The 9,570-nt window shown below is 42.8% G+C and overlaps 1 protein-coding gene across 1 annotated transcript in view; it reads left to right on the top strand.

Annotated features, from left to right (window-relative positions):
• Positions 1-9,570, top strand: part of PARP1 (poly(ADP-ribose) polymerase 1) — a 33,004-nt gene that overhangs the window by 15,335 nt on the left and 8,099 nt on the right. Inside the window, exons 9-15 of the mRNA XM_035903604.1 lie at positions 278-418; positions 1,143-1,385; positions 2,419-2,487; positions 3,246-3,378; positions 4,831-5,026; positions 6,105-6,233; positions 9,532-9,565. Of these exons, the coding sequence (XP_035759497.1) occupies positions 278-418; positions 1,143-1,385; positions 2,419-2,487; positions 3,246-3,378; positions 4,831-5,026; positions 6,105-6,233; positions 9,532-9,565 (945 nt within the window). The remainder of the gene's footprint in view (positions 1-277; positions 419-1,142; positions 1,386-2,418; positions 2,488-3,245; positions 3,379-4,830; positions 5,027-6,104; positions 6,234-9,531; positions 9,566-9,570) is intronic.

Here is a 9,570-nt window from a genome sequence, read left to right as displayed (position 1 = left end):
GGGGGGGGGGCAGGCAAACAATGTGCCTACATATCCATCTTTCCTGTCTTCCATCCCTTCTGTTTGTTAGTGGGTGCTGAGCTTTGTTGCCTTTCCTAGGTAAAGGGGAGCTTCCTCACACTTGCTTAGCGCAGGTCAGACCTGCTTTTGGACCCTTGTCTCCCCACCAGCTGGGCTGATTGTCCTTAACATGTCCTGATGTTGTCTCATGCTTGCTCTTTGCCCCAGGGGGCTCTGTCCCTGTTGCTAACATGCTGTGTTATTTCCGAACCCCTAGACAAACCACTGACCAACATGAAGATCCTGGCTCTTGGAAAGCTGTCAAAGAACAAGGAGGAGGTGAAGAGCATTGTGGAGGAGCTGGGAGGAAAGATGACAACAACAGCTAATAAGGCCACCCTGTGCATCAGCACACAGAGTGAGCAGCTGTGCCTTGATTACTGGTAGCACTGGTAACAGCTGAGCGGATTACAAAGGGCATGCATCCTTGGAGCTCTCTGGGGATCAGTGTTTGGATTAGGGGGAGTGCTTTGTGTGCGCACGTGGCCTTAGTGTGCTTGGAAAGGTAAAGACAGATGTGTGCTGTTTGAGTTTTACTTACCTAGCACGTTAATCCTGCAGGTTGTCGGGTCTGCAGCAGCTGGAGCTCAGGTCTGTATGCAGACCCATGGTGGTGTGCAAGCCACCCTTGCTGGGATGAAAGGTGCTGGGAGCTGCATCCATGCTTGCCTTGGAGAAGCTGCAGAGCTGACTGTGGGTGCCTGAGGGATGTTGTTTTCTCTGCTGGCAGCTTAGGGTCTGCTCTCGCTCCCTGTTGAGGTTGAAGTGCAAACTGGCTGCTGAGGTAGGAGAACTGCTCCCTCCTGCCAGGAGGCCCAAGAGGGGCTGTAAAGCTCCAGCCCAGCTCCAGGAAGCAGAGAGCTGGACCAGCTGGATAAAACATGAGTGTTCCTGCTCTAGCCCAAGATGCAGCTTTGAGCCGATGGGGATTTTGCTCTCCAAGGAACATGGTGAATCCAAAATGTGGTGGGACTGTGTTTCCACAAAGTGTTACAAAGCCCTGAATTGTGGCCAGGGGGCGGGGCTAAAGTCTGAAACCTCACTGAGGCTTTTTCTCTCCATTTCCCACCCTGCCTCTACAGAGGATGTGGAGAAAATGAGCAAGAAGATGGAAGAAGTGAAGGAGGCCAAAGTCCGTGTGGTCTCAGAGGAGTTTCTTCAGGATGTGAAATCCTCCAGCAAGGACTTTCAGGAGCTTGTGTCTCTCCATGCACTTTCGCCTTGGGGTGCAGAGGTGAAAATGGAGCACGAGGAAATGGCCGTGGATGGGAAATGCAGCAAGCCCCCAAGTACGAAGAGTGCTGGGAAGGTCAAAGAAGAACAAGGTGAAGAACAAAGTGATTGTTTCTCCGCAGGCCTGTTCAGTGCTGTGCAGGCACAAAGCAAACCTGAGTATAGTCTGTCCTTGCCCTTCCCTTGAGTTCTCTGCTCTTTTTCTCATAATAAATTTAAATAATGAGACCTCAGGGCAAGACTAGCTTTAAGTAAACATGAAGCTGTCTCCTGAGCTGGGTCTTGTTTCCCTTAGTTCAGTCTTGCTTCAGAGATCTTCTGTGCTGTACGTGCCCAGGCTCCCTGACGTCAGTCCAGACTCTTCCTCATAAAACCTCATCTTTTCTCCCACTTTGGGTTGGTGTTGCAGCTCCAAGGAGGTGCTGGGGCACCAAGATGTGACAGATGCTACCATGACTCCCAAGTGATATTAGCAAGTGAGAAAATACTGGGGTCCAGAGCAATGGGTCTTCGTTCTGCTTGTTTAGAACATAACATTTTTTTTTAACGGAGGAGGAAAAATACTCAGCACCAGTAGCATTCCTCACCAGTGCTGTAGAGAGTTTGCATTATTAATGCTGGACAGTGAACAAAACCATAGCATCTGCTCGCCTGTCTTCAGAACCCCTTCTTCTCCATGTCCTCCAAGCGTAGGTTTCTGTCACACAATTGTGTTATTGCCAGACTATCTCACAGCAGCAGGATCTCCAGGGGACCTGAACACTCCCCATGCCCTCTGAAGTTTTTAAATCCCACTTAAGCACAACCACAAATGTGACTTATCTGCTGCACAGGTGAAAAAATTATGTAGCCCACCCCTTAGGGCCAGAATGAAGGAGATAGAATCTGGGGAGATTTTATTTTTCATTTAAGTGGGGGAGTGGGGGCTGTGAATTGGCTGCTGAAGCCAGGTAAAAAAAACCCCAACAAAACCAGCATTGTAATGTTCATATACTGGGAACCTGATTTGAAGTCTCCTTAGGTTGATAGTTACAGAAATTCAGAATTTAAATGTTGATTCAAGTCAGACTGTGTTGCCTGCCTAGGAAAAAAAAATTAACTCTCTCTCTCTCTCTCTCTCTGCAGGACCTAGCAAGTCTGAAAAGAAAATGAAGCTAACGGTTAAAGGTGGAGCAGCAGTAGATCCTGATTCTGGTGAGTGATAACAATGGCTGCGCCTGCACCACACACAGTCTTCAGGATGCATGATCATTTGCAAAACATTTTTTCTGTGAGAGGATAAGGGTTCCATAAAAGGAATGTGAATTTTTAATCCACTTTTTTCTTGCTATCAGAGGAAGGATATTGAGTGACATCCAAAACTGGATATTCCAGGATTTTCTAGTGTAACTTTCAGAACGACCGCTTCAGCTAAGGAGTGCACCTTGTTCAGCTTCAGGAGCATCTGTCAGTGGGGTGAATAAAGGCCAGCCAGCAGAGGCCACAGGTCTGGCATGAGCATCCACCCTCAGGCTCTTGGAGGGGACAGCAGATGCTACTCTCCACATCTGTGGTGCATAGAGATTGTTCTGAGAATTCATACTGCGTCCAAGGCCAGCCTTTAGGTTTTCAGTCCATTTGCTAACATGACACCTGCAAAGCTGTATCTCTTTTCAGAATTTCTTCAGCTGGTCATGCAGTGTTAAATACTAGAGGGTCCTTTTTCAAAAGTTTCAATTTTTTTTTTCTCTAGTTAGGATTGAGATTCATTCCAGCATATCTGGAGGTGTATGCTCACAATTTATTAAAAAGAAAACGTGCTTCAAGTAGTTTTGAATGCGCCTGTGGTCACAGTTTTTGCTGTATTTTTGTTAAGATTCATGCTACTTCATGAAACATATGGGTGAGTGAAAATGTAGGAAGGAGACTTAAAATGGTAACCTCCTCTGTGTTCTAATGTTTCTTCTCTGTAGGTTTGGAGGATTCTGCTCATGTCTTTGAAAAAGGTGGAAAGATTTTCAGTGCAACCCTGGGCCTAGTAGATATTGTGAAAGGAACAAATTCTTATTATAAACTGCAGCTGCTAGAGGATGATAGGGAGAACAGGTGAGTTTAGTTTTTCCCTAGAAATACTTGTGTTCACTTTTTTCCAATAAATACTGGATTTTTGGTATCTACAAAAGCAAAGTATGAGTAAAATGTCTTTGTGAGGAGGTATGGATAGGTATGTTAATTAAAAAAAAACCTATCCGAAACCAAACAACCACCCACACCCAAACCACCAAAAAACCCAGAAACTACAAAATAACCAAACAACAAACTACCCCTGGAGAGATCTATGCTCAGCATGGGGACATTTTTTTTTGTGGTGGTGAGGTTGGGAGGTGAGTAATTTTGCAGAATTGCATCTGGTAGTGTTCATTCCTACATCCTAGGATGAGCAAGGCATGTACAGTTGGTGGGACTTTAGGACTGGGCTAATTGGCTAACAAGGAGGGCCACAGCGCTCTGTGGCTTGTGGCTGCCCTTGAATGTACAGAAGCAGAATTTGGTGGATGTTCCTCTGTTCTAACATCGAGACCCCACACATAAAGTCAGCAATGCTGGGAATGTTTCCCGTATTTTCCAACTTACTCTTGTCTTCTAATTACGGAGCTGGAACCTCGGGAAACAAAACCAGATTCTGGCTGTTTTACCACAGTGTAGTCCTGAATTGGGTGCCCTGATGCTTAACAAAATGCGCTGAAATGGTCAGGGGATGATCATGTGTGTTTAGCTTTCCAGTCTCATCAGCTGCATGGCAGAGCTGTCCAGTGGTTGCATTACTGAACACAGATAAAGAAATGGAGGGGGCTCTTTAAAACAAAATTGCTCCCCAAGCGTGTATGAGATGCACAGAAATCTAGGGGAGCTAATGGCTGCCAGCAACAAACCTGGTTCAGCTCTGGATTTATTGCACTTTACCTTGTTCATAATAATCTTTTGTTGTTAGGGAGTCTTATCTGAATCTGTCATTTAGTACATGGAGGGATCTCTGTGCCTGCGTTTTGTGCCTGACAAATTGGAAAGGTTGGTTGATTATATCCTTACAAATAATACTCACCCAAGGTGGTGTCAGTAATAAAAACAAATACTTGAGTTACTTTTGGTTTCTCTAAAAAAATCTGAACTCTAGGACTTGAGGCTTGAAGGTGCGTGGTGTTTGTTTTTCAAATATATGATCCCAATAGGCTGAAGATTGGTATTTGTGAGACCTTAACGCAGAAGAGATACTAGCTTCTCTGTTCCTGCTGTGCACACATTTATCCTCAGGGCTGTAGGTCTGGTGTGTTAACACACTGGGCAATTATTTTTACACCACTTCTTGGACATACGTTCTGTGGTGGCTTTTCTGTTGCTCTCCTGCAGTTGCTGACAGAGAATGCATACCATTAATTCTATGGAAGACACATGGCTGATTCGCATGCAGTTGCATGGTTGTTGCAGGATCAGTTTCATCTGGACTGAGATCTAGAACCGGAGTATCTCATGTCCTTTTCTCATGTTTTACTTCTCTAGATACTGGGTGTTCAGATCTTGGGGTCGTGTGGGTACTGTAATCGGGAGTAATAAGCTGGAGCAGATGCCCTCAAAAGAAGACGCCGTTGAACACTTCCTGAATTTGTATGAAGAGAAAACTGGCAATTCTTGGCATTCAAAGAACTTCACTAAATATCCCAAAAAATTCTACCCGCTGGAAATAGATTATGGGCAGGTAACTGAAATGTCCCTGTACTGGGTGGAGCATTGCTCAGCTGCTTTCCTGTGCCTGTTCTGTTCTGTGCTCACTGTTGGATCATGTGCACTTAACAAACGGGAGGAATGAAGTGCAGGTGCAACTATTTTATTGCATCTTCTCTGTGCTACAGAAAGAGAGCTGTAGATTGATGAGCATCACGCATTAAAACAGATGTGTTGGGAAACTAAGTAGTTTTCCATTGTCAAGTCTGAAGTCCCTTTAGTGCTTGTTCCTGTCTACTCTGTAATTCTAAGGTTGTTAATTTGAACTTAATTCAGCAGTCGTTTCACATACTCTGTCTGGAAACACCATTTTCTTTTATTTAAAATAGATACTTCTCTTCTGTCTTCTGCATCCAAACCACTCCCAAATGGTGAAGCAGCTCCTATACAGTATTCTGCTTAGTGCACATATTGAGCAGGCTGAGAAACAGAAATTATTCATTGCCAGTAAGATTTGGCTATTTAGACAGCTGCACTAAAGAATTCTCTTCCTTCTGCCTGGTGGGAATTTGTGTGTTTATTTAAAGGAGTACCCATAACTTAATCTATTTAAGGATGAAATAGTTGAATGCTGTTTGTAGCTATAAAGATGGTATTGTGGCTAATTGATGATTCCTATACTCATCTATGACAGTTTTTATTACAAAAACTTAGTGAAACTAGTTACTGCATCTCTATCTTGTCATAAAAGCAGAAAAGTAAACAGACATTTTTTCATATGAAGCTCTCCATGCAGTGGAAAGCTTGTAGAAAAAGTAATTAATACTGTTGCTTGAGGCGAAGCAGAGATGCACGCCGTTCATCTTCCCTTAACTCTACTTACATTTTACAGTGCCACCTCTTAAAATAATGTCTACCAGATTACTGAATAGGTGGATTTTTAAAGCCTCTTTGTTCCAGAATGTCAGAGCAATGTCCCACGCTCCTCGTGAACTTCAGGCTAGTCATAGTATGCATACACTAAATCGGTTTTGAGTTGTTACCATGGCAGCCAGCCTGTTTCATTTATCCTTTGTGATTTTGCTAATTCTGATACTATTTTTACCTCCCAGGATGAAGAAGCTGTCAGGAAACTGACAGTGGGTGCCGGGACTAAGTCAAAACTTGCTAAGCCAATCCAAGACCTTATTAAGATGATCTTTGACGTGGAGAGCATGAAGAAAGCGATGGTGGAATTTGAGGTGACCACAGGCGTTCATGTTTCTCACTTCTAACCCTCCTTTCTCTCTTTACATCATACTTACAGAGGCAGAAGCAAGTTCTTTGCAATCCAGGGTGCAAGAAGTTGGTGTGATTTTTAGATCAGCCTTAAAACAAAGGCAAGAGTCTAACCAGAATTTGCCAAGCACTTGAAGTACTGACTCGGTTATGATGCGTGCAGTTTTTAAAGCATGGATCCGTTCTTTGTTTTTCAGTGGGCAGTGTCTGCATCAGCATCTTTAACTTAACAAGCCTGTGAGAAACTCATCTGCAGGTCCTGGGATCAGTAATCGTTCTCTTATTTTTTTCCAGTGACATGCATCGTGACCACTGTTTGCTGAACGCTCTTAAAATATTAATACTGATAGCCAATTTGCTGGTGATGTAAGGCAGGGGGCAATTTTTTTGTGAGTGGCGAACCAGCCACAGTGGGGCGGGGGCGGGCAGTGCTACCACTAATTTAGGTAGCAAATGAGCATGCAGCTCAGTTTTGAGAAATGCTGCCAGTTGATACATGCACTAACAAAGTGCCTTGACAGAGGTCAGATCCTCTTCTGAATAGGGCTGAACTCAAGATTTTTTTGTTGAATGTCTCATTTTTTCTAATGATACCCTATTTTTTTCCATTCTTCCTTCCTCCATACTTCTTGATCCATGTTTCTAACAAGCTTTCAGAGAGCGGTCTGGTAGTATCATCTGTCTCTCCCTGCACAGAAACAATTTTACTAGTGTTCAGAAATCCTGCAGTTTGTTCTAATGCAGCCATTCAAACTGGGTTAATTCTAAATAACAAATTTCAGTTTTCTTCAGCCAGCTTAGTTATCCTGCTCTAAGGCTTCATATTTAAGCAGCTGTTGTTTGCTCTCTATATCAGTATTTCATGTAACTACTTTACAGAACAGGCTTTGCACCATTTCGTACAGCTTATCTGAAAGCTTTCAGATGGCTTGCCCATCATGTTGTAGTACCTTGGGTTAATTATGTTGTCCTGTATCTTCAGTGGTTCTTTACATCAAGGTCTTAAAATATTAATAATCCTTTGTAACTGGAACTGGCTAAAGACTCTGAACTGATTGTCGTCTGATGTTTTCTGGTTTTGTAGAACTCTGTTGAAACGATGTTAATTCACACCAGCTGCAAATCTATAGGAGACCTGGGAGTCCAGATGGGCCCGTCTTCCTATTAGATTTATCTTCCTGTACTGTTGCTGCTGAACAGCTGTTTCCTGTTAAAGGAAGTAATGTTTTCCTAGTTAGAGGTTTCTGTGCATCCTCTGAAAATGGCTGCTTGGTTCCTTTAATCAGCCTGATCTTAAGTATTTCATTCCATCCAGGCACTCTTGCTCTGCCAAAACTGTAGCAAATTCTTACTCTTTCCACTACGCAAGAACAGATTTATCTGATTTATTTCTCTTCCTGCTTCTAATTTAGCTTTCAAGAGTTTTACCTCACCAAGCATACAGGGGTTTATTGTAATTATCCATGTCATGGCCTTGCGTGAAAAAGCTAGTTAGAGGGCTGAGTCTACTCTAGTGCTGTGTCCTCTCTTGTCTGGGTGGAAGGCAAACAACTTCCTTGCCTCTCATGACAATCTTGGTGCCTGCATCTGTGACGTGGAGCTAATTCTTCATGTTACCCTCAGTGCATCTGACAGTAATTTTCAGTGCTGTTGTTTTAGACCCAGCCCCTTGGCTGTTGTGCTCTTTTGATGCATCTAATGATAAAGCTTTGGATGCAGTTTAGCTTTATATTACCTCTGCAGGGCTCTGTTCACCTCCTATGACTCACAGGAGACACAAACTCCAGCCCTTTGGCTGTATGTGGGCTCTGTAAGAGATATATTACTCAATCACATTGTTGGGGGATGTGTTAGTTTATAGGTGTTACTATGTATGTGTTAGTGCTTATATGTGTTAGTTTATAGGTTTATATAACTTAAATTGGAATAGGTGTCCGCAGCTATTCTGCACATCCAAGTTAAATGGTCCATTTTACTTGTACATATCTGTTGTGATTTTTCAGCTAATAATTAGATAATATGGATGGATGGCACTCAACAAGAAAGTATTGTTCCCAAAACTTTGGGAGCTATAAATTTATTGCAAGTTGTTTTTTCATTAGGTTATTAATCTTGGCTTTGTGACTCTGGTGTCCCCAAGACATGATCAGTTTTGAAGTCTGTCTTTTCTCTTGCAGTCCATCCTGGCTTTTCTTAGTATCTGGCTTTATGTATGCTTAGCTGCAGCTAAAGGTGAAAGTTCTCCTAAGTGCAGTACAGGGTAGAAATGTCCATACAAAATCACTTCAGGGTTTTCACACCAGTCTGTAGCTTGGAAGAGCCTTCTGAGTTCAGCGTGCAGAGAAAATTTGCATACAGCTGGGTTTCATAGCTCCATAATGAATAAATAATGTGGAACTTACCCAGAGGGTACATGATATACATGGTTTCATAGGATCTTCTGTCCTTGAGCTGAATCTTGAACCCATCAAGTAAAGTAAAAGCTAGTTTGACCTGCAGGGGTGTACGGTGAGTACTGTCAAGACTCCACAGGGTGTATGTATGATCTTTGTAAAAGACTCCATTGGCCTTGACTTTTGTCGAACATTTTTGCATTCAGATGGTCCTTAACTGTGCAAGGATTTCATGCAAATCCAAAACTCTCTCAAGATCCATCAACACACAAAACAAAAGCAACATATAAATTAAATCAGTGGATAAATGCAGGCAACCAAGACATCACTTTTAACTTACCTGCTTTTTTTTTTTTTTGGCTCATTTTTCAATAATGAGTAGAAAGCATCTTAAAACCACTTCGCGTTTGACCCTTGTGATAATTGTAGGGTAAAGGTGGAAGAAGGTGTCTAGGTTGTACCTAGAGACACAGATGATCTTACGAACAAGAATTATTTCATTCAGTTTGCTTCTTTGCCAGCCTGAAATGTATGCTTACTGAGGTGATTGAGGAATCTGTCTGACACCAGGTCAATATTAAACTTCTAGGCAGACGCTTAGTACCCTATTTTTGTGTTGCCCTAGCATGCATGCTGTTTCCTATTGCAGTTTTCCTTTGTTTATAGGATGTCTTCTCAGTAGTGTGCGCTGTCCTTCTGACATCATTCCTCAATCCACAGAGATTAATACAGAGTTTGAAATGTTTCCGTTCTTCGTGTGGCCAGTCCTACCAGGATGGAGAGATTTGTTCCCTAGAAACTAGAGAGGGAATGCCGCGATAGTTTCAATGTAGTGAAATCCTGATTTAATCGTTTAAATCTTCATCAGATTGATCTGCAGAAGATGCCATTGGGAAAACTGAGCAAG

This window comes from Egretta garzetta, unplaced genomic scaffold, assembly GCF_000687185.1.
Source record: "Egretta garzetta isolate BGI_Z169 unplaced genomic scaffold, ASM68718v1 scaffold11, whole genome shotgun sequence".
Lineage (NCBI taxonomy): Eukaryota > Metazoa > Chordata > Aves > Pelecaniformes > Ardeidae > Egretta > Egretta garzetta.
This window is presented reverse-complemented; position numbering and strand designations above follow the sequence as displayed.